This window comes from Cavia porcellus, unplaced genomic scaffold (genome assembly GCF_034190915.1).
Source record: "Cavia porcellus strain 051 isolate PalLab524CR breed Dunkin Hartley unplaced genomic scaffold, mCavPor4.1 scaffold_1, whole genome shotgun sequence".
NCBI lineage: Eukaryota > Metazoa > Chordata > Mammalia > Rodentia > Caviidae > Cavia > Cavia porcellus.
This window is the reverse complement of record NW_026947484.1, coordinates 183191515-183217576: the sequence shown is the minus strand read 5'-3', so window position 1 is coordinate 183217576 and position 26062 is coordinate 183191515. Positions and strand designations below refer to the sequence as shown.

At 35.7% G+C, this 26062-nt stretch overlaps 3 protein-coding genes across 3 annotated transcripts in view; 1 reads left to right on the top strand and 2 right to left on the bottom strand.

The window, feature by feature from the left end:
* The window catches only part of LOC134470397 (uncharacterized), a 98632-nt gene that overhangs the window by 35052 nt on the left and 37518 nt on the right, over positions 1-26062 (bottom strand). The gene's annotated exons all lie outside the window — the stretch shown is intronic.
* LOC100719971 (olfactory receptor 13C7-like) lies at positions 4054-6770 on the bottom strand. Its single transcript, XM_003470734.2, has one exon. It carries the CDS (start codon positions 6237-6239, stop codon positions 5277-5279), a length of 963 nt encoding a protein of 320 aa, XP_003470782.1. The 5' UTR covers positions 6240-6770; the 3' UTR covers positions 4054-5276.
* On the top strand, positions 24250-25191 carry LOC100722446 (olfactory receptor 13D1). The gene has a single exon (XM_003470909.1). It carries the CDS (start codon positions 24250-24252, stop codon positions 25189-25191), a length of 942 nt encoding a protein of 313 aa, XP_003470957.1.

Genomic DNA, 26062 nt, shown 5'->3' with positions numbered 1-26062 from the left:
ACCTGTTTCAATTACATTTTACTTCACCTAATTTGTGACTATTTAATTCACATGTTGTTTTCTTTTCTAAATTACTCTAGCTATGAAAAGTAAAAATGAGGGGAAAAATTGGACCACAAAGATTGAGTTTATTCTCAGACCAGTTTTTCGGAGTATCCAGGAGTTGACAAAAACTCCTTCTTGTCATTTTCTTAGTAATGTAACTGGTAACACTCCCAGGGAATAGCATCTAGGTTACAGTCCATCCTAGCTCTTATTCTTTCCTACTTCCTCCTGCCTATGTATTTATTGCCTAGCAACGTCTCGCCCTCCATTCAGAATACATAAATTACATCTGCTTTTGGCTCATAATGATGTTGAAATTTTTATCAGAGAAAAAACTCTTCCTCACAACTGCCTTTTTGCTATGCCATGAGGTCTGCAAAGGGTGCGCTCCTGACAGTGATAGTGTATGACTGTTATGTGGACACCAAGAAACTGCTGCGATTCCTTTCTGAAATGTTATCTTTAATAATGCTGGCCTCCATCAGTGCTTCTTTGAATGAGTGCATAATACTGTTGGGAAATGTAATGCTTCATTTTTACACCAGTGATTTCCTGTTTTCTATATTTTCATCACCTACAGCATACTGAAATCAATTCACCTGAAGGAAGTAAGAGAACTTTCCCCACCTGCTGATTGTGTTTTATGGGACAGTCCTCTTCGTGTGAGTGAAGCCAATATGCAAAGACACTGCTTCAGACAAACCACTGACTGATTGTGTGGAGTGGTCACCCCCATGTTCAGCCCTAGCCTGAAGTGCTGGGGCAGGTGAAATAATCCACGAACAAATAACAGTGCCGAAAGAAAATATGAAAAACTGACATCTTTGAGTTCACCAATAAAATAAGATGACATATTTTGAGGTGAAGTTTTAAAAGAAAAAAAGGTGACATACAGAAAGAGAATTTCAGAAATTTCAAGAGTTATCTAGTATTTTTTTAAATGACTGACCTCACAAAAATGTAGGGACCAGTGATCTAAAACATACAGCTAAATGTATGGGATTAAGACAACAAATATTTGAAATGAAACCATTTTCATTCACACTTTTTAAAATTATCTCTAGGGATCTTACTTTATCTCAATCTCTATTTCTTTCTATGGATTTCACCTTCTTTTCATGCCCCTCTTATCCCTTTGCATGTACTGGGTTCTGTTACTCAGCTCTATAATGTTTTTTCAAAGCTCAGGATACTAATAGCACATGCTGGTTCTTCTGTTTGACACATTAATCCTTCTTCTCTAGTAAAATTTTAGCAATATTGTAACAGACAGACAGAATCTGAGATTCCCTGCAAAGCTGTCCGGTGTTTCCCTAGAGTTAGTTACTCACTCCTCTAGGCTGTCTTAATCTATACCTTGCTTTCGGTGGCTCACTTTTATGCTATAACCATTTGTTGGCTTCTGAAATATGCTAAAGGTCACAACCATGACTCAGTGTCAAGTTAACAAGACGAGTAGGCAGTAATTAACTGTTGAGTTCATTTATTAAAATTGAAAACTGTAAATCCAAGTTATTTCAAATAAAATAAATGGACTTCACATATTAGTTCATCTCCTGTAATTCCAAGCACTTTTAGAAAAATAGGATCTTATCTTTAGATATAGGAGTAAACCAGGAGTGTAAAAGTTTGAATAAGATACATTGAAGAGGTCACCGAAGGTGGACAAAACAAAAAGTTATCATTATATGCTATTCTTTGATAATCAGTTGACAAGAAAATAGAAAGCACACTAATTCTCTCTGGTTCTGAACCAATAAATAACTTTATTCTAAATATTTTCCCTTCATACAAACTTGACCTTGAGTGCACAATGACCTGTATGTGTTAGTGCTGCCCCACAAATCACTCTTTCTGCTTTTCATTTTTCCCCAAAACTATATTACAAACTCTTATTCAATTTTTAAGAACAAAATTCAAAATAACTCAAAATATTGGAAGACAGTTTTTAGAAAACATTGTTATATTGCAATTTGGAGCAAATGTTTCTTTGCATTGGAAGAATTTCATTTTTCAACATAAACTGATAAAAACTTTAATTCACAGTCAAAATTTTAATTATTCAGAAAAATGTCAACATCATTAATAGACATAATAATTTCTTAGCTTTTTAAGAATTTCTCATAGTTCCTCTTATCCTCTTGAAATACCTCTTTGTATTTAACTTACTCAAAATCAATATGAGAAATATAAACCAGAGAATAGAATTAAACCCTGGCTATGTTGGCTTGTGTGACTTTTATATGATCCAAAATATTTTTCTTTTTCATTTTTGTTTTTGGTTTTGTTTTTGTTTCTGGTACTGGAGATCGAACTCACAACCTTGCACTTGTATGGAGCCCTTTGGTGCTAATTCAGGAAGTAGCCCTTAATAGATATGTACCCAGATAATACATCACATTAACAGAACCAAGGACAAAAGTCACATAATCATATCAATAGACACAGAAAAAGCCTTTGACAAAATCCAACAACTTTTCATGATAAAGACACTCCATAAAAATAAAGAAGAAACTTAGTTGACAAAAACCATTCCTGACAAACCTACTGCTAACATCATATTAAAGCATTCCCACTAAAATCAGGAAAAAGTTCAGAATTCCCACTATCACCACTCCCGTACAACACAGCATTTGAAGCATTAGCAAAAGCAATTGGGCTATAAAAAGAAATAAAAGGAATACATATAGGAAAGGGAAAAGTCAAATTATCATTATTTGCACTTGATATGCTCTTCCACAAGGATAATCCAGAAAGATCCACCAAAAGACTTAGAATTAATAAATTTCAGTAATTTAGCAGAATACAAATCAACACTCAAAAATCAATAGTGTTCCCATATGCTACTATTGAGCCCACTGAGAAATAAGTTGGAGAAAAGATACTATTTACAACAGCATCAAGAAAAATTAAATATTTATGAAATAATCTAACTAAAGGAATGAAAGACCCCTATAATAGAAACTGCAGTGAAAAAGGGAATAGAAAAATGGAAAGAGATCTCCTAGAAGGCATAACCAATGTGGTCAAACTGGCCATAATTCCAAAATTCTTACACAGATTTAATGAAATTCCAATCAAAATATAGTACCAACAGCATTCTTACCAGAACTGGAGAACAAAAAATCCTAAATTTTCTATGGCATCAAAAGATATCCAGAACAGCAAAAGCAACCCTCAGTAACAAGAGCGCATCACAATTTTGAGCTTGAAGTTTTATTCCAAAGTTACGATGATTAAAAACAGCATGATACTGGCATAAAAACAGATATGAGGTCAGTGCAACAAGAAAGAGAAGGTAGAAACATCCTGAAGTTCACTCATCACTGGAAAGGGGTAAAAGCATACAGAGGAGGAAAGATAACCTCTTTAACAAATGATGCAGAAGATTGAATCTAGTCCTATACCCCTCACCATGCATTAAGCTAAAATCAAATTGGATCAAAGAACTAAGTGCTAAAACAAAAATGTATATCCTGCTGGAAGAGAAAATATAAAAACTCTTGAAATCATATATGTAGACAAGGACTTTGTGAACAGAACCCCGGTTGCACAGAAAATAGCAAAAAATCAACAAATGGGATTGCATCAAATTAAAAACTTTTGCGTAATGAAAAATCAACAGAGTGAAAAAAAAATTTAAAGAATGGGAAAAAATTTTTCCAGCTATAATTGTGACGGAAGACTAATATCTAAGCCCTGCAAAGTGACACATGCCTGTAACCCCAGCACCTAGGAGCCTGAGGCAGGAGGATTGCTGTGAGTTAGAGGCTAGACATAGAGTGAGTTCAAGGCCAGCCTGACTTAGATAGCAAGGTCTTGTCTCATAAAATACACTAATAGATAGAATAAGTAAAAAACTCTAGAAAGTTAGAACCCCAAATAAAAGATCCAGTCAAAAAACGGGCAACTGAAATGTATAAAAATTTCATAGAAAAAGAAGATAAAGAAGAGGAAGAGAAAGAGAAGTAGGAGAGAGAAAAAATGGTCAATAAATATATGAAGAAATGTTCAAAATCACTAGTCCTTAGAAAAATTCGAATTAAAACACACCAATATGCCTAAGAAAGAATGGCCATTATCAAGAGGTCGAATAATAACAAATGCTGGCAAGACTGCAGGGTAAAAAACCCTTCTACATTGCTGTTAGGAACAACCACTATGGATACCAGTAAGAAGATTTCTCAAGAAACTAAAATAAAAAATTCCATTTAAACCAGCTAGTTCCCTTCTTGGTCTCTCTCTGACAGAGTTTTTAAAAATCATATTACATTGACACATGCATACCCATGTTTACAGTAGCACAATTCACAATGGCAAATCTTGGAAGCATCCTAAGTCCAACAGATGGATAAAGAAAATGTGGTATTTACACAAAATGAAGTATTGCTCTGCTATAAAAAAGATAAACTCCAATCATTTGTAGGAAAATGGATGCATCTTGAGACCATAAGTTTAAATGAAATAAATCAAGCCAAAGTTTATCATATAGTTTCTCTTACATGAGAAATTCAATTATAAATAAAGAGCAAAATCAAGGGTAGAGATAAGAAGTAGAAAGATATATCTTTATCAAATAGAAAAGGGCTCAAGAGGTGGAGGGAGGGGCGAAGATGGGGGAAGGGAAGGGAATGTAGAGAGGAATTACCCTGTGTTATATACTTGTACCAACTCTATACCAGGAGTGTAAACAATATGTTATGCAAACATTGACAAAGATATACAAAAAGAATTACTTAATGTTGAGTTTATATAGCACTCAGATTCTTAATAAGATGCTTTCTACTTGATCTTAAGAAGAATATGACAAGACAATTTATGTACATAGGAGATAAGAGGATGTTAGTAAAATGGTACTTCCTTTTGCATAAGATTACAGAAGTCAGAATTCTAGGTTTAAACTAAATTGTTTTGCAAGCAGGCAGTCATGAGTTCGATCCCCGGTACCGATGAAAAAAAAAAAGGAAAAAAAAAAAAACTAAATTGTTATCCATGAGGAAGAGCACAGATTGGATCAGAATTTCTTAACAATGTCTCTTTCTCCTCTCCTTAATTTGTCATGAAGGGAAAATGTTAGCCCTCTATTACTCTTTTATTTAAATAACAGAAACAGAAAAACAAGAATCTCAAGAATTAGTGGTTATTACCAGCTCTTATATTTATTTTGGAAACTTCAGGTGAGAATTAGCCTTGCATTTAGAGTGAAAAAAAATTTTTTACTAGAATAGCATTCACTTTTCCTCTGAGAAACGCTTCCGGTACAGTATATTCTTCACGGCTGCTTTCACATCTTTGTTCCTCAAACTGTAGATAAGTGGATTGAGCATAGGTGTCACCACGCCATAGAAGAGAGAGATAATTTTGTCTCTGAGTTGTTCTTTGTCTGCGCCAGAAGAGTCTTTAGCCTTAGGTTTAGCATACATGAAGAGGATGGTCCCATAGAATATAATAACCACTGTTAAATGGGCAGAACAGGTAGAAAAGGCTTTGCGTCTCCCCTCTGCAGAAGGAATCCTCAGAATGGTGGAGAGAATGAAAACATACGAGACAAAAATGAAAAGTACTGGGCCCACAAGAAAAATCATGTTAGCAACAGCCATGCTAATAACATTCATGGAAATATCAGCACAAGCCAATTTTAAGACAGCCAAGATTTCACAAGTGAAATGATTAATGACATTATCCCCACAGAAAGGAAGCCGCATTGCAAGAGAAGTCTGCAACACAGAGTTGACACCTCCTGCGATCCAGGACCCAGCAGCCATGGGAACGTAGGAAGCCTTGCTCATGATGATGGGGTATCTCAGAGGGTTACAGATGGCCACATAGCGGTCAAATGCCATCATACTTAGAAGGACACACTCTGTGGCTCCCATAGCAAATGAAAGAAACATTTGTACTGCACATCCAGAGAAGGAAATGGTCTTCTTTGACGTTAAGAAACTACTGAGGAATAGGGGAATAGAAGAACTAGTGTAGCAGATATCCAAAAATGATAAGTTACTGAGGAAAAAGTACATAGGGGTGTGCAAATGGGAGTCATAGACACTCACAATGATGATAACACCGTTTCCCAGCAGGATCACCAGGTACATACACAGGACCAGAACAAAGTAAATGGCCTCCAGCTCTGGGTAGCCAGAAAGTCCCAGCAAGACAAATTCTGTCACAGAAGACTGATTGGACTTTCCCATCTTGTTATGTTTGTTCACCAACAGGAATTCTGCAGTGGCTGAGACGCATGCAGCTCTGCTACAGTACTGTCGTAAGAGTTTTTTGCATTCTTACTGGATTCCCTTATGGGTAATTGCAACCTATAATTGGATACATAAATAGCACGAGAATATGTTACTATGTTCTAAATTAAGATCACTTGGACTTTCAAAGACCTGATGAATGAGGCTTTAGCACTCATATATATGCCCTTGTCAGACAATAAGTTATGAATAAATGCACCTGAGTTAGAACTATTTATCTAAATTCCATTGTGAAGTGGAAATAACTTTCATGCAAAGTTGCCATAAAATTTTGACCAGAAATTCCATAATAAATCTATAGTGTACAAAATAACATTGTCCACCGATTTTAACCATCACAAATAACCTAATTATTTCTGCAATAAATGTGCTGTCCTTAACAAAAATCGCTATTCTTTAATTATTAAAATAAAGAGATATATGTAAATCCTGGTCCAATGCTAACTTAATGTCAGCTTCAAAAGAGTATATTTGGTAAAGGAACAAATATAAAAGTTATATTTTTAGAAAAAGAATTTTGGGTTATTTTTAATTTGGGGGAAATAGAAATATCTAAAATATAATAATATTATACGCAAACATCACGTTTAAGAGTAAATAAGATACAAAATGTACAATAGATATTGTAAAATGAGAAGAAATTGTTCAAAAGGAAGGAGAAACTGGGTTGGAGAAAAGAAGGAAGGGAAAAGCAAAATATATATATGATAGTTAAGATAGTTATACTGTGAATTTCTTAGTTCATTGAAAAGAAAGATTTGTGCTAATATTTTTGTACAATTAAATGCCTTTATCTTTTACTCTAAGTAACTAATTTAAAGATAACAATACTCAATATATTAACCATTTTACCCTCCTATTACCTAATTTTGAAATTTAGTTTTCTCTTTAAAATAAAAATAAATAAATAAGTTATATTAATATTAACTAGAATATTAACTAGAGCATTAGCAATAGTATTTGTAATAAATAACATTTTAGATAAAAATGATTTTTCTTTGTCATTTTCCAGTACAACTTATTTCTAGGTCACTATCCATAATGAGTAGTAAATTTGCCTCAGAAAAGCTTTATCAAGTCTCAAATAAATATACAGATTTTAAAATTTCAGTAAAAGGGCACGTTCTCTTTTACCTCCAGGTGTGAGAAAATGTCTATTACCTTCTCCTTATAGAAAGTCAGCTACGGCAGCTCCAACAACTGTTCTATTGGTCTTCCTCAATGGATATTCAGAAATACCCATGACTAAGAGAGATGCATCACTTAAACATTCTTAAATGTAGAAATTTACTGTCATTAATTTTTATCTCCATTACACTGGAATATTTCTATATTAAAATGCCAGCTAGGAGTCCAGCTCTCTAGAATCCTGAGGAAGTTGAATAGTTTGGGCTATTCAATGAGTTAGTGAGGCCCTGTCTCAAAATAAGACAAATTCACAAGTCCTGGAGGGAAATAGCTTAGTGTGAAGGTTCTGGATTCAATCCTCAGTACCACACATCAAATATAAAGCCAGCACCAGAAACCCTACATTTATAAGATTGCTAATCTCATAAATTTTACCTGAATAACTTCAGTAAGATAACTACTTCTTTCTCAGTTTTCCTTAAAAATCAAGTATTTACCATTGCTATTAGGAAAAAAAAATTTACCAGGGGCAAAATAAAATCCCCTTCCAGTAACAACGAAAGTAGAAGCAGTTTACGGTCGTTTTGTTGTGAAAGCTCCTTTAAAAGACAAGTCAGTGGAGTGCCAAAGCAACTTAAAAAGTTTGCTGCTTTGAGGATATTTCTAACCCCCAAAGCAATTTAAAGTTCACAGTGTGGATGGGATAAATCTAGAAACTTTCTAGTAATTTTGTGATGAAGTCCCTGGGAAGCAATTAAAATGAAGTTGCTAATGCAATTTAACTGTGCAAACCAAAAGAGCAATAATTCTTCTAGACTTGCACTTTCTGGAAAAAGCAATATAAGACTGCTGCCCAGGTAAAACAGTCAAGACATGGAAATCAGAACTGACAATGCTGCTGGGGACATACGGCAGAAATCTGTGATATTTACTTCAAAACAATACTTTGTTCTTAATAAATTAATTTATAATCACCTTTATTTTGACATTTAATCCTGGATTCTCAGATTTGATATGCATCAATGGTAGTCTCATTAACCCAAGAAACAGATATAACCAGATACAGAAACAGAATAACACAAGCGTTGAATTTGCTCTGTTAAAATACACATACAAGGTCTGCACACACTGGCACGACACTAGTGGCAGATAGTGCAAGTCTCTGACCCAAAAATTTACTTTCAAATAGAAAAGAAATTCTGACTTGAAGTAATTGTTACAGTTACAATGACTACTTAGTGCAAGCAGTTTAATTCTTGAAGAATGCAATTCTTTTACATATGTGTTTCAAAATACTCTTCTTGCATGGAAACTACTGAAATTACTATGCATAGTATTAAAAAAGAGAATAGAAATTTTAAAGTGTCATTGGGTAAGACATAGAGCATAGGAAACCAATGTGTTCCATAAAATACAATATTATTTGCCTCCAAAAAATCAAACTTGAAAAGCCAATTCTCTTAAGTTGCTAACTTTATACAAAGACATGATCAGCCCGGACACAGAATGCAGATGTTGAGCATGTTTTCCAACTAATCAATGCTTCAATGCTCAGTGTACAAAAGAATTAAAGAGATCGGATACGACCCCTATAAAATCTATGTCACCATGTAAATGACAGATCAAAGTGAAACTGCAAAGAGTTTCATAAGGAAATTTTGCAAAATAAATAAATGATAGCTACCATCCAATAAGTGGTGAAATATAATGAGAAGAGAGGCATATATTTGTGAAGGTTAATCTTGATTTTCAACGTGAATGTCTTGAAAGACTCCTAGGAAATTAGTCAGTTGCAATCCTGTTGTGTCTAAGCGAGTCACAGGAATGCGACATTAGGGACTCTATGTGGTGCTGGGTCCTTCTTCTCTCACCTTTCCTCTGCCCTCTGCTGCCCTCCACTCCGCTGTCCTCTCATCTCTCCTGGCTGCCGTGATGTGAGCTGCTTTCTTCCACCTTGCACTTCCCTCTGATGCTTTGTCTTGGAGTCAGCTGACCATCAACTGAAACCACTGAAACTGTGAGGCAAAATAAACCTTTTCTCTTTTAATTTGTGCATGTCAAGTATTTTGTCCTCACCAGAGAAAGATGACTAGTACAGCAATATGCACTCTTATAATTTATTTTCGGAAAACAAAAATAAATTGTAGTATGAGTATTGCCCATGCAATATTTTTTAATGCCAGTGTAACTTTTTTAACTGGAATGTCCTGCATTCTTACTTGCTAAGTTAGCAACCCTAACTTCTTACAAGCAACACTCATGTGAGGTTCAGTCCAAGCCTGGGTTACCTTGCCCAAATCAGTGCCATTCCAGCCATTCTGTGCACTAGAGACAGTACTGGGCACAGACCTCAGGACAGAACTACTCATAATTGTCAGACAGTACTTTTTTCAGAGCTTTCAAATGACAAATATAAGACACTAAGTTTCTTAGTTTGTTTGTGCTGCTATAATAATGCTGACAACTGGATGACATATAAACAACAGAAATTTGTTCCTGAAAGTTCTGGAGGATGAGGAAAGTAATATCAAAGTATTGGCAGTTCAGAAGTTGTTAAGTGCTCCCTTCTGATAGACACCAACTTCTCACTATAACCTCCATGAAAGAAAAGGCAAAGGACTTCTCTGGAACTTTTCTTTTATAAGACCACTAATTCCATTCTTATGGGCTCAAATCACTTCTCAAAGACTTGCTCCTAAAACCTTGGAGGTTAGGGCTTCATCAGAAGAATCTGGCCATTACGCAGTGTATTTCCCTAAACCACTTAGGGAATACAGAATTATAACACTATAGCTAGACACCACATAAATATCGTTTACGGCTCTAACATTCCATCCTTTTCCAGGGTGACAGGGAGGAAAAATTAAGATAAGCTCACAAGGGCTCAAGACTAAGCACTGACTTCAACATTCTCAAAACCCCAGTCTATCAGCTCATCTTTCTTGATGACTTATTCAATTCAGTAAATACTGAGTTCATTCTTTCTTAAAGAATTATGCCTGATTCTGCTCTGGATTCCATGAATCATTTTGGTACCCTGACAGATACAACAGCCTATGTTAAGAATGACAAGTTCATAGCCTGGGTTTTGTCTATATGCCTATAATCTAAGTACAACTAGCCCTGGGTTATCTTTTCATATTGCTCTGCCTCATACTGAGGTCTCACAAATATGTCTGTACTTTTCCCCCTAGTATACTCTGCTCAAATTCTCTAAAAAATGTTCCTTCTCCACCATTGAGATATATACCATCCAAATGCCAGTTTCTTGTCCATTTATCAGGAAACTAGTACAGCTATCCATCATTATCTATCTGAAGACTAACAATGCAATTAAGTACAAATATTTAATTTTGTTCAAATCTCTTCTGTTTCCTAATATAACTTACTATATTACCAAATATGGCTACTCATAAATTACTAAATATTGCTTACTATATTACTAAATGTTGCTATTAGTTGAATTGTGAATTGTGGAGAATACAATACTACTTTTATGGTAACTCCAGAAAGTTTATGGTAACTCTTCTTGAAGTTCAAGAAGAGTTCTACACTGTCAATTGATAGATCCAGAACACTATCTGTCTCTTCAGACTGGTTTATTAAATTGATAATATTAACCATAATAAATCCTAAAAAACACAGGAAACAAAAATGAAACACAACCAAATAAAATTACATCAAACTAGTCCCACTACAGAACAATGGGACTCTTCACTTAATATTCCACATCATAACAACAGCTCAAAAAGAGAATGGCTAAAGTGCTAACTACCTTGAGAAAATATAACAATAATGAATTTAATATCTGGATACAAATATATTGGCAAAATACTGGGGAAAGTAGTGATACATGGTGATAAATTCACTTGTGCCCAAAACCTCTTTTAGAAACTGAAATCCCAAGAAGGACTCATGTAGAGGCAGCAAGGATTTATGTGCAGAATTGAATAGGAAATATTGAGTTATAAAGATTCATTTCAAAAAAAATAAAAATATAAATGATAAACTTTGATCATTTTGTTTTTTTATGGTTTTAAAACTTCATTTTGAACTGGTTTTAAATTTTCAGAAAAGTGACAAAATTAGTCCAAAGAGTATTATGGTTTATATTTATACTTCCACCAAAAGCTACATGTACTGAAAGGCACAGCTTTGGAAAGGTGATTGAATCATTGGAGCACTGTAGCTATGCGTAAAGTTAGGAGGTGAGGCCTGGTCAGAAGACACCGGTCATTAGGGCCATGACCTGATGGGTGAATTATCCTCCCCAGCTCCTCCCTTCATTCTCTGTTCCTGGCCACTGTGAAGCAAGCAGCTTTCCCCCACCTAGGCTTTTGTGCCATGTGGCTTCTATGTTTGAGCCTGCCAAGCATGGACTGAAACTCCTAAATCATTAGCCAAAATAAACTTCTCCTCCTTTAAATTGTGAGTTTAGAGTATTTTATCCTCATGATGAAGAAAGTAACTGAGACAATGTTTGGTAATAGGAAATGGGGTTGTTTGCAGAACCATACCGGGTGCAAAAGTCTTTGGTACTGGTTTGTAGAGAGTAATTTGGAAAGATTTGGGTATCCCAGCTGGACATATCCTAGAATGCTATAAACTGAGCTTGATGGGAGATTTTGGTCAGGGCTCAAATTATTAGAACACTGATTTTTAAAAAAAGCAGATAGTAGAGACAAGTCTCAGGAAATTTCAGTTGGAATAAGGACTCTATTGTTAGATGGACTCCAGGCCATGTGTGTTATTCTCTGACAGAAAATTTTGTGTATAATTTGCTTGTGTCCTGAGACTTTACAAGAGACTTGAGTTTAAAGTGGTGGACTAGTTAATCTAGCAGAGGAAATTTCAAGGCAGCCCAGTGTTCAGACTGTGGCATGAATACTTTTGGCAGCTTTATGCCAGGTTTACACTGAAAAGCAAAAGCAAATAGCACAGCTAGATAATTTTTAAAGTTTCACTCTTGCCAGAAAGAAAGCGCCAGTAAAGCTGGGCCCTGCAATGTTGGAGAAGAGTGTGGTTGTTAGAGAGACAAAGACTAAAAAGAAGCCAAGAACTTCACACCAGGACAACAGAAAAGATGTATTTCTTGCTTTGCAAGATCAACAAGATCCTTCCTTTCACAGGCTCAAGTGTGCAAAGCTGTAAAGTATTCATTTGAGAAGAAAGCTCAATGACATACTGCTCCAGGAGGGCCACCAGAGCACTAATTTCTTGAGATTTTATGTTTTCTTAGGCAAATGATATTATTTGAATAAGTACTACTAAATGATAATTATTTTCCCTTTATCTTTGTAGCTAATACCTTAAAAAATATATTGCCAGAATTTCAGTATTATTTTTTATTGTATGGCAAGGAACTTTCTGACGATGAATATAGTAACTATGTTTATAGTGGTGTCTGGAAAAAGTTTTCAATAAATTCTAGTGATATTAGTGTGCATAGACGAATGATAGCTAATATTTATTGAGAACTTACTCTGTGCTAGACACTATTATAAGACATATATTTATTCATTGATTTACTATTCATAGTCATAAATACTATTTTTATTTCCACTTTATAGCAGAGGATATAGATAAAATGCAAAGGAAAATTAAAATGCCTTGCTGAAGGTCACATAGCCAGAACCAGGATCTAATAACTGATACCCTGAATCCAGAGTTAGCCCACTTAACACTACAGTACCTCTTACAGTTCCTTTTCTGAAAATTCTACATTGTCTTTATGCAGGAAATTAATATTATTACCTTTCTTGTTTTTTCCAAAACAGGTGACCATTCCATTTTGTAAGTTCCTACTCTTTTTCTACTCAGCTGACCTCTACCTCTTACATATTTATTTGTAAGACTAAGGAAGACTGCATACTTTTTGATGCAAGGCTGTAATTTTTACCTTGCTGCATTACTTTAATAAATTATTTTTATTGGCTTAGGGCCGCAGAAACAGGAATCTCTCCCTTATCCTATTGTCACCCTACAACCTTTTGCCCTATTTTTCTGCTTTAGAGAAACTCAGACACGATTCCTTGTTGGCCAAAGAGAGTAGCCTCTTGTCTTCTCCATTATCTTTATGCCTTCTTGTGAATTATGCACCAGAAAATGCTTTGGGAAGAGACTGAAAAAAGGAGATGATGCTCCCACATTTTAGTATCTTAGCAAAGATTTCCTTCTTCCTAAATGTCTTTTCTGGCTCTATCCCTATTAGCATATGGACTTACTTCCTTAAAACATGAGTTGAGGCAGTTTTGCATTGCTTGAAGACAGCTTAACTGAAATAAAAGGTTGAGAACAGAGAGGTAAGAGGAGAGAAGCAATCTCCTTTTATTGTTACAAAAGACCACCGTACTTAGCACGCTTATGTCTTGGAAGAGTAGAGAAAGGGATGAAGATGGGGTGAGTTTTTTCCCTCTAGTCAAAAAAGATCTGGGAAAGTGAAGTTATTTTCCTCATGTATAGGACAAATAAGAGCAGTGAAAAAATAGAATTATCGTTTTATGAAAATCCCAGATTAATCCCTCAATATTTTCTTTCATGCCATTTCTCTATTTCTCTATCTCATGTCTGTTTTATGGGAAGAAGCTAATGGGGAATGGTTTATAACTTTCACTATTTTTTATAAGGCCAGTCCAATAGACCAATATATTCCTAGGCAAAACAGTGTCCTGGCCATTTAATATAGTTTCAAAAAGTGTCACCCTCAATTATATTATCCCCCTTATGTCCTCACAATATAGAAACTCTAGTGTTCTTTTCCCCCCATCTCTGTAGTAGCCATGCTGTCTCCTTCTAGTTTACCCCCCTCAACACTGCACTCTTTCTTTTTTACACTTTTGTACAAACTCTTCAATAGAAAAGCTCCCTTCTTTTTCCAGGAAACTCCCTAGTTTGGTAAGACGTCCAGCTTGGGTGCTTGTACAGAATACAGCTTAACTCTTATATTGGCTTTCTTATCACTAAGGCCCAATACCCAACTTCCACATCTCCAAGGAGAAAAAAACTTAATTTGGACCATGGCTTCATGGAATTCTTTCTATGCTTAAGTGGCTTTGAGGCAGAAACATGCTGGAAGTGAGTGGCAGAATAAAGCTTCTTAGATCATGGTGGCCAAGAAGCAGAGCTACATGTAGCAGTGATTAAAAAAAAAAAAAAAAAAAGAAGAAGAGAAGGAGGAGGATGGTCACCCAGAGTTAACACAAGAAAATGCAGGAAATCTATCCACAACACTAAAGACAGAATATTTAGTCAAGGGCCTAAATCCCACAGCAATGTCCAAAATGAGTCCAGATGAAGACCCAGAGCTCATAACAATGCCTTCCACATGTTCAACTGTCAGTCCAGAGCTCACAAGAAAAATTCATGCCAATCTCTTTTATGGATCCGGATATGTGTTGGAAAGGCCCAAAGATCAGAGGTGGAAGCTAGGAAGTCTATGCCAACAGGGTGAAGGAGCCATGCTGGTAGGTTGAGGGTTCTATGCTCGAGCCGAGAAGTCTCACAACAAAGACCAGGGATGTCCTGAAAAGCACCACAGCCATCGTCAGTGACACAGAGGCCCTGAGCTCCTCCAACTACAAGCACAGTTGAGTACATGCCAGGAAGCCAGTGTGACAAGTTGATCCTGGAGACCAAGCTGCGCATGTCTTCCCCTCCAAAACCAGGTAGCAATGCTCGATGTGAGGAACAGAGCTTCTCCAGGAGAACCAACAGCTCAAACAGCAACTCGTAGGAGAACCCACAATTCCTGAACGTCCTAACACCTCTTTCTCCCTGTCTCCATTTGTGCTGACAACTTTCCTCAGGTGGAAATGCCCTGCTGGCAATTCAGCTGGCATTAAGTTGACCACCAGTTTTTAATCCATAACAATTATAGATAACATATCTTAGCTATGTATTATGATGTGCCTTGCATACCTTAATAGAACTTGTCAAAAAGTTATTTCTTCCCTACACCTTACAGTGAAGTAACTGAGGCTGAAAAAGTTAAACTCACTCAAAGACACAAACTAAATCATATGTTGCTGATGGTCTATGATGCATTATTTTAAAATAGAATTAGCTTCATTAGTAAACATCTTTTATTTCAGAATATTCAGTAATAATGAAATAGTAAGCTTGTGACTGCATTGTCCGTATCTGTTATTTTATTAGCAGCTTGACGCTTCACAGGCAAATCTTGTATGTACTGGTAGCCTTGCTTATGCTACTGTATGATCCTACAAAGTACTGAAACTTTAAGTACTTCATTTTCATACTAAATAAAATTAAATCCATGCCCTTCCTGATTACCAGGGCTGTTCTAAAAATCAAACAAAATAATGCAAGCTAAAGTTATTTTCAAGCAGGTGGTTGTGAGTTCGATCCCTGGTACTGATTAAAAAAAATACATTGTAAATGTAAGTTTCCCTGAGTCATTTCCTCATACAACAAAGGTAACACAGATACATGGAGACCAGGAACCATTCTACTCTATCTGAATTCTCTATGGTGGGACTTTCCATGTACCCACATCTTCACTTTGTTCTTGTTCTTCGTCATCATTTACATAATAACACTACTGGAAAATAGCTTCCTCAGTATGATCAACATAATGTATGGATTCTCACTTCCACACTCCCATGTACTTCTTGGAAATCTCTTATTCTTGAACATTTGATATCCACCATCATCTATTCCTCCAATGTTTGCTGTTTCTGTCTGAAAGAAAATCTATCCACTTTGCTTACTGTACTTTGCAGATATATTTGTTTCTCTTTGGTTGGGCACCACTGAATGTGTCATCCATGTTGTTATGGTCTGTGACAGTATGTAACTCTCTGCAACTCACTAATGTACCCCTTCATTGTGTTCAAGGTGTTAAAATGTTCAGGAAGAAACAGTCCTAACAATGATACTGCTTTTCTGTGGTATTGTTACTGATCACTTTACCTGTCAGGTTCCAGCTTTTCTGTAGCTCATCTGGTCTGATACCACCATCAGTGTGTATATTATAACAGTGATATTGCTGTATTGGTAATTGCTCTTAGTTTTTATTTCCAACGTGGTCATCCTCTTTCAGCCTGAGAATTCTGAGGACAGAAATTCTTTTATGCATGTTCAGTCTGCCTCACAGTAGCCACCTTTTTTTATGTTTAGCCTTTTTATGTACAAGAAGGTCAAGTCAAAGGAGACAGATACATCTGATAAGATCATCAGACTATCTTATGATTGCTAATTGCAATGTCAAACTCTATCACAGCCTGAGGGGGAAAAAAAGTTACAGAAGCTACAAGGAAAGGCCTGAGCAGATATTTGAGTTCACTAGAAAATATGAAATGACTTGAGGCATGTTATATTCTCAATGGGGAAATAACTTTTGTCTTTTCTGTTTTAATTATTATAAAACTTATTACAAATACTACAAAAGCTTGCACATTTGCACAACCAAGTAGGAGACTACTATTCTCATCAATGTGGAATGTTCATGTAAATTTTCTGAATAAAGGCTTAACTGTTAGATTTCCAGTTGTAAACAGGGCTACCAATTGGTCCCATAACAAATCTGTTGCTTACTACTATTTCTCTCTTCCCTCTCCTCTCCTCTCCTCTCCTCTCCCCTCCTCTCCTCTCCTCTCCTCTCCTCCTCTCTCCTCCCCCTCCTCTCCTCCTGTCTCCCTTTCTCCTTTCTCTTCTCTTCTCCTGTCTTCCTCTTCCTTCCTACCCTCTTTTTCTCCTTCTGCATCTTTTTCTCCTCCTATACCTCTTTCTCTCTGCAAAAATAGCCATCTTATTGTGATGAATCCATACATAGATGCTCTATTTCAACTCCCAGCAGCAAAGATTCTCCTGTCAGACCTGAGGGTAAGCTAGCTTTCAAGTGATTCCAAAAGATTTTGAGCTGCCCCAGGTAATATCAAAAGACAAAGTATCTTCATCAAACTCAGCAAAAATTGCAAAGCAAATAACAAAATAAATATTGTCATTTTGATTCACTGAGTTTTGTGATGCTTTATTACATAAAAATAGGTAAAATGTCCACAAAAATTCTTCAGGAGAAAATCTGAATCTAGAATTTCTGTAATATAGAATCTGCAATGATCAAGATATGACACAAAATTACTAGACATACTCAAGCAAAATAAATCAATGAAGACTGATCATGACATACTTCAAATGAAGCAACAAGCAGGTAAGAATTTCCAAGTAAACATTAACCTGGTCATAAGAATTTGTAAATGGTCATATGAATAAACAAATAAGAAATTTTAGCCAAAAAAATGAAAAGAACCAAATGAAAATTCTAGAACTGAGAAATGAAAGAACCAAATGAAAATTTGAGAACTGAAAAATAAATATTTAATATTTATTTAACAGTAAATATTGGAGAGCTTACCAAACTCAAAATGGCATCCAAAAAGACAAGTGAAAGTCACAATTGCTCAGTAGTCATTACTATATACCTGTGTGATTTGTTTCCTGCAAGAATGCTAAGTGATACAGTTGTCTACACAATGGCAACCTCTTTTCTTCTTTGACAGCAAAGCCTAGATTTATATTTAACTATCAGAAAGCACCATGCTCAGGAGAGGTAGAACAGAGGAAGCGTAATTGTTACAGGCTAGCATGGAATCCCATTTCCTTTTGTGAATAATGGTAGAGAGGTAATCATAGTTCTGAAAAATTAGAATGAAAATGAATATGATGCTGCTTCTGGTAATGTTTCTCACCCTTACAAAGAAAAATAAACAGGAACATGATGTATATTCCTGTCTTTTGTGTGAGGATTTGACTTCTGTAGCTGCCAGCATAATAACTAAAAAAAGGAGGGAAATAAAAACAAAAAAAACCTTGTGTTCTTGATCTCTCTGAATCTATCTAGAACACACTAGAACCACTAGACTGTGGATCTTGTTACATTATATAATAAATGCTTTGCTGTAGAATGCACTTAGAGGCCTCGGAAAGTAAACTGTATCCAAAAGAATCTTTGCCTACATGGAAAACTTATTAGTGGGCCTCTTTGTTCTCAAATACTTCACTGATTTTAAAACACAATTCAGTACCAACTTCTTCCTTTGAACCACTACTTTTTCACTTGAAACCACGTCCTGTTTTATAGTGACTAGGCATGATGTACTTTTATTAACAGCATTTTCTTTATTCTCAAAAGTACTCGATTAGGAGGAAAAATTACTAAATGTTCAAATCTCTTATTTTGGTTACATTTTAAATTGTCTTCTGTTTACCTATATGTGAATAAATCATATGACCAGAATATATATTTATCACTTTTTTATAGCTGTACAACAATGAATGAACACATGTGGCATCAGATTTTAGTAAAGGGCCTTAAACATAGCTGATCTTCAAAGATGAATAGAACTGAAATATAGAAGCACAATCCATATACTTGAACTGGAATTGACTGCTCCTCATTTAAACTGTGTATCACATCTTATTTCATAGTGAATTATTGGAGATGAGCTAACATCCTCTCTTGAGAAGCTTCGAAGGCCTACATGATGGCAGAGGCATCAAAAGAATACAAGTGGGAAGGACTTGGAATCTAGAGGAGTATAGCAGGTCAGAGGCCAGAAAGTTGAAACAGAATAAATGCAGTAAGAGGAAGCAGCTAGAGAGCCATGGCAGGAGTTTGATGGATTTCCTTGACTACACATGTACAGCTTTTGTGTTTATGCCATTACATCTACTTCATATCACCAGGAAAAATTTTAATTTATGTTCAATAAAATTGTTTCCCATTCTATGAAAAAGGGCACTATGAGGATTTCTGAGAGTGCCAATAAATTTGTACTCACGGGGAATAAAATTAGTGTCCTCAACATTCTCACTTTTTAAACACTAAGGTAAAATAGGAAGAATCCAACAGGAAAATTATGTCTGCTTTCTAAATGTGTTTTCCCCTTTCCATTTTGCATTTTTAAAATGTTAGGACTTGTTAAAACTTCCTGATAAAATATGAAAAAGTGCATACACTTCACTGGCATCTTGTTTGTTTTGTGAAGACCCTGAACCCAGGGTCTTCGTACTAAATTGTGTCCCTAAATTCATCCTTCTTTTTTTGACACATTATCTCCTTAAGTTACTAAACTGTCCAGACTGACCTCAAATTTACAGTCCTCCTGTCTCCACCTGCTAGCATACTGGGATTAGAGTTGTGCACCAGCATGCCTGGTCTGCTAATTTTGAATGGCAATTGCAGTGTGTTCTCAAAGTAAACTTCATATTGGCTGAAGTATATGCTTAAAAGTATGCCAAAATTTTGTTGTGTAATCTATTTATATTTTGGGTTTTTCATATAACAAAAATCATGCAATACTTAAACTTGCATATCTGATTTCACTTAAAATTATGATCTCAGAATACAGGGAGGTAGACCTTTTGTGAAAAGGAAGATCAAGAGCTAGAGAAAAAGCAGAGGAAGAAATGGGAAAGAGACTGGGAAAACGAATTAAGATGTGTCATGTATATGTCAAGTCATGATGAATGTAATCATATGTACTGCAAAGATATACAAGTAAAAATGATGAAAAATAAATTGCTCTAGAGCCATTCAAAAAACATGCCAAAATATCAAGATACATCTGAAACCATGAATGGCTTTCATTTTCTCCCTGAAGCTCTTCTGAATGTCCTGATTTTATACAATGCATATATATATCATTTCTGTAATCAGAGGAAAAAATTGATTCAAAGAAGAAAAAAGAAATTGCCATTTAATTTGTAAATAGATCTATGTGACTTTATCCATAACATTCTAAAAGTTACTACATTTAGGAAGATTTAAAGATTCAACTTTAAATGACTTGTGGGATTAGAGTCTCCTGGAAGAAAACAAAGGTGGATTTAAATTGGCTGCCTGAGGCATTGGTAGATCCCTTGAAAATGCTTAGCGACCAGAGGTTAGAAAGTATTTGGGTGGCAGGCTGACATAATTGACTCAAATTTATGACCTGAATTTTAATTGAGAATGAAAGCTTCATTTTTTGACTGCCTTCTCCCCACTTCACCACTACTGATAATCATCTGCAACTGTGGAATCCTTACATATTTCTACAGCATGACTACAACTCAAACCAGAGACAGTGAAGACTTAATTGAAGGAGCAGCTGCAGTGATTTCATATTCTCTTCATACTTCAGTATGAAGCCATGTGTCTTTCTACTTCCATATTAAACAGAATTGTAGGGACACACTAAAGAAAGCTGTTAATGGTTGGGATCCAAATGTTCTCCAAAGGCTCATTGTGTTGAATGCTTGATTACCACATGATGGGTTTTTGGAAAATGAAGGGGTCATGAAGGCTCTTTCCCTTTCTCTGCATTCCCTGGATGCTGTGAAGTAAGCAGCTATGCTCCTACGGACCTTTCTGCCCTGATGCTCTGGCTCACGTCAGCCCCACAGCAGAGGAACCAGCCGACCACAGATTGGAACCTCAGAAACTGTGAGCCAAAAATAAATCTCTCTGCCTTTAAATTGATTTTCTCAGGTGTCAAAAGATCAAAAAGCTTTACATCTACCATGGCTTTTTTGAAGACCATGGTCCCAACAAACCATGTTATTTATTGTATGTCATAAAGTTGCGAATTCTATACTGATACTTAAACGAGGTAGATGAGAGCAAAATTAGGAAGAGTTATTTTGAGAAACCAAAAAGATATCTAGGAAGTAAGAATTCTGAATGATTTTTTGAAATGTTTTGAAGGATGAAAAACATGGGAAAGAAGGGATTATTTAATAAAGGGAATGTCTTGCATAGTTATAAACATTTTTTAAATTAAGTTTCTGCTTACCTTGGAAAATGTCAGAATGGTAGCCTATGAGTTCAGATTAGACTTACTATGTATTGTGCATTTTCACATCCTTTGTATGTGTGTTATATTAATTTCTACTACAACACAATAATGTAGGTACTGTTAACTTATTTTACATCATGTTCTTGCTAAGTATCATTCACAAGGTTTATACAGCTGTCAACATTGAATTCCAAGTCTCCAGACTCTAAGATTCCTCTCTTAAAATGGAATATAGTACTTCTCCATAGAGATAACTTCTGAACAATAAAATCAAAGAAGTAAGCAGATTGGATCACAGTCGGCTTCCAAGGCAGAACCCTAAAAATAATTGTGTAGACTGCACAGTCTATTGAACCCTAGAAGTGAGTCTGGTGCTCACTGCTCAGATAGAAACTTTTACATGATAAAACTTTAAAGCCTCCATTGCATTCTCAGCCACACAGAATTTGTACTTTGTAGCTACACAACAATATTGGCCAAATAGCCTATAATACTAATGATTCTCATGATTCTCAAGGCTATTTTTAAAAAATGAGGTTTAATTCTAACTCTCCTAGTACTTCTTATTATCAACTCCTTTCAGGGTTCTTAGAAAGTTATTTATTAGCCAGGCACCAGGGGCCCCTTGCTAGAGATCACTCTAACTGTAAAGAATAAGGCACTTTGTAAATAAAATGAAAAACGGGATGAAGCAGACTTTAAGATGCCATACTGAAAATTTCATCCTGTGGAAATCTCACATGGTAACTGTGCCATGTACTCTTCAATTGTTCTTCAAGTTGAAATCAGAGAATCTGGTCAAGTACTTCTCTTTTACCAAACGAAACAAAAAACCTACTCTCTCTTACTGGCAAAGTCGGGGAGAAGAAGAGAGAATGCTTCACAGTCTGTAACTGTTTTCTTCTATGAATGATACATGATAAGGAAGACCAAGCTATGACCAAGCATTTCAAGAAAGATGAATAAAAAGTGGAAAACCAAGCACCAAAACTTTACAAAGCAGAAACAAAACAGCAGAGGTAGCAGAAGCCCCATTTTTTCTTCCTCATGCTTCCCCGTGCTTCTTCCTCCAAGCGTCTCTTGTATTTTTTTCTGCTTGTGTGCTACTGCTACTGCTACTTTATGGTGCCTGTTATCTGCAAGGTTGATCACAATCTAAATGGTGGGTTACAGAATCATTTTGAAATATTTGCTGCTGATCAGGAGAGATATTTGTGTAGGACTGATTAGAAATACAACATGAAGTGGCATCATACTCATCTACACAAAGTGAAGCGGTACAAAGTCTTTCTCCAATTTTCTATTCATTGAAAATTTCATTTCCTACTTGGAATTTAGAGAAAACTGGTGACAAAGCTCTAGGTATGAGTGTCTTTATCTCTTTCTAAGGAAAATTTGAAAATATGATTTCTGATATGATATTAAAATATAGATCAACAATTATTTGGAAAATATGAAGGAGGTTAAATTATGTATTGATTTCCTAAATTCTTCATTCCACAGACTACCTCAATTAATATTTAGGTGTAATTTCTTTAGGTGTATGTGTATAAAGTTACAATCATTTACAGTACTGGGTAACTTCCTTTTCCTTGTAATATTATTTTATTAGCATTGTTCCTCATCACCTTTAATGCTGGCTAAGACTACACTTGGCACAGGTGATATTTCACATTGTAATCTTTTCATTTGTTATACCATAACAAGTGTATTAAAGACATGGAGAGGAGACAGACCTCCAAGCAGGCTTTGTGAAAGCAACCACAGCCTTTGATTCCCTCCAGGTGGAGCTGGCTAAGTTCTGAGAGGGGATTCTGCTGGAAGCTAGGGTAGAATACAAGCTTTAAAGGGAAGGGGAAACCTTTGCTGTCTTGAGGAATTTGGAGGCGGAGATAGTGTGGTAGTGCCTTTCCAAACCAGCAGGTCCTACAGTTGCAAGTGTGGTAACGCCCCTCCTGCAAGCTGCACAGAGGCACTGAACTTCCTGCAGCAGAGGGAAGAAGAATGCCAGGGAGTTCTTTTCCCACCAGCAACAGCAAGGTGCTCTGCCTTGGGTTTTTCCCCTGGTAGAGACAAATAACCATCACCTCAGTGTCTGGAAGTTCCTGGGAACCCTGAGGTGATAATTACCAGATTCTTAACTGTTAGATGTTTCCCTTAGAAAATGTCCATAGTCCAACAGTTATGGTTCCAAACTTCCATCATCTGGCTGTAAAAAAAAAAAAAAAAAAAACAAAACTACATCAACTTTTTCCTTCTGGGCCAGTTAAGCAAACTTAAAAATACAAGTTGTAGGGCCAGAAGTTTAGCTCTTGCCAATGCGAGATTGTGAGTTCATATCCCTGGTGCCACAAAGAAAAAAAAAGAAAAGAAAAAAAAATATATATATATAAAATTTACAGTATTTAAAAATATAAAAGTATGTATTTAATATTATTATATTTTGTTTTATTGTATTCTCATAAATTTTTAGATGACATGTTGGAACTTCCTCTTATGCTAATAGATGTTATCTACTTTAATTCCCACGACAAACTACCAGAGTTAAAATTTCCCTCATTTTTCTACCTGATAGTAGTTTAGCTAGCTGAAACTCAAAAAGCAATTTTACATGGTCATACTAAAGGTAAATTACATGGTATCAAATTTACATGTTACTTTAAATTAGATCTAGCTTTATTAGAATGAAGTTTTATTTCAAAATATTCCTTAATAATGATTATTATACACACACATATTTGAAAGTAGTTTATCCAAATATTATATGTAACTAGAAGCAGGCATTTGTCACCACAATTCCAAATCTATACTACTGTATGATGCTAGATAGTGCATGTATTATCTCTCAGAATCTCTCTTATCCTTAGTAAAATCCATATAATATTCCTGACTTTGCTGATTCCACAGGTTTTTTTGATAAAGCAAATAATGAAAGTAGAAGTGGTTTGATAAATCCACATCAGAAGTTCCAAATTGTCTAAATCATGTCCTTTTGTTAACTCTGCAGGTCACATGGATACATGAAAATGAATTATTCTACAGTAGCTGAATTCTTTCTGACGGGGCTTTCTAAATACCCAGAACTCCAGTTTTTTCTGTTTGTGGTCTGTCTCATCATGTACATGATAATTCTCTTAGGAAACAGCCTCCTCATTTTCATCAGCATCTTGGATTCTCACCTCCACACTCCTATGTACTTCTTTCTTGTAAACCTCTCATTCTTGGACATTTGTTACACATCATCATCAATTCCTCCCATGCTCATTATGTTTACGTCTGAAAGAAAATCCATCTCCTTCATTGGCTGTGCTCTACAAATGGTTATCTCCCTTAGTTTGGGTTCTACTGAGTGTGTCCTGCTGGCTGTGATGGCCTATGACAGGTATGCAGCCATCTGCAACCCACTGAAGTACCACATCATCATGAACAAGGTGTTATATGTACACATGGCTGTGTGGTCCTGGGTCACAGGCTGTCTAAACTCTTTAGTGCAAACAGTAATGACAATGGTGTTACCTTTCTGTGGTAATAATGTCATTGATCATCTTACCTGTGAGATCCTGGCTCTTCTTAAACTTGTATGTTCAGATATCTCCATAAATGTACTTATCATGACAGTGGCAAGTATTGTTTTTTTGGTGATTCCTCTGCTGTTAATTTGTGTGTCCTATATTTTCATTCTCTCTTCCATCTTGAGAATTAATTCTTCTGAGGGGAAAAAGAAAGCCTTTTCTACCTGTTCAGCCCACCTGACTGTGGTCATCTTATTTTATGGTTCAGCCCTTTTTATGTACATGAAGCCTAAGTCAAAGTTTACCAAAGCATCTGATGAAATCATTGGACTGTCTTATGGAGTAGTAACCCCAATGTTGAACCCCATCATCTACAGCCTGAGGAATAAGGAGGTGAAAGAAGCTGTGAAGAAAATCATGAGCAGAAATTTGCATCTACGGAAAACATGAAAGGACTTGGTGCATGTAGTATCCTCAGTATGAAATCAGATCAGGTGTTTTATGTCTACAGACAAAGTCTTCTTGGAAGGCCAAAGATGAGACTTATGTTCTTCTCAAACAGAATGTTCATGTAAACCTTCCAAGTAATATTTTGTCTGCAAACTTTCTAGTTGTATGCAGCCCTTCTAATTGGCCCTTATATGGCTTTTCTTCAAATGAATCTTTTTTTAATTAATTAAGTTTATTGGTATATTTGAGATACACATAATGATCATATTCATCATAGGGAATTTGTACCCATACATGATATAACTTAATTCTTTTTTTTTTACCATTCCCCTACCTACCTTTAACCCCTCTTCCCATCCTTATTTATGAAGCTATGTTTGCATTTTTTCCTTCTTTTCTCATTTTTTTCTTCGCCTTTCCTACCTTTCCTCCTCCCCCTCTAAAGTTCCCCTTCCCATTTGAACATTTTCTTCCTATTTTATAATAGCTATTATACATTTATTCTTTATTTGCACTTTTGGATACTCACACCAAAGAAACAATGTAGCATTTATGCATGTGTGAGACACATTTTCATTTTATTTTATTTTTATTTTGAAGGAATAAAACAAAACAATAAAATGAAGCAAAACAAAACAGTGAGGACAATATTGGATTTCAGAAACAAGACAAGAAATTTTCCCATAGTTGTTATATTGCATGCTATTATCCTCTAAACACATGCTCAGACTACTGGCTTTAGGCCTGCAAAGTCAATCAAACAATGTAAGCACTAAGTAGTTTTTATAACTCAGTTGCTGTCATCCCAGCCTATGATCCTCCAAACCAGCCAGCTGCCTACGTGGGGGGGAGGCATTTTTGTCTCCAGCCT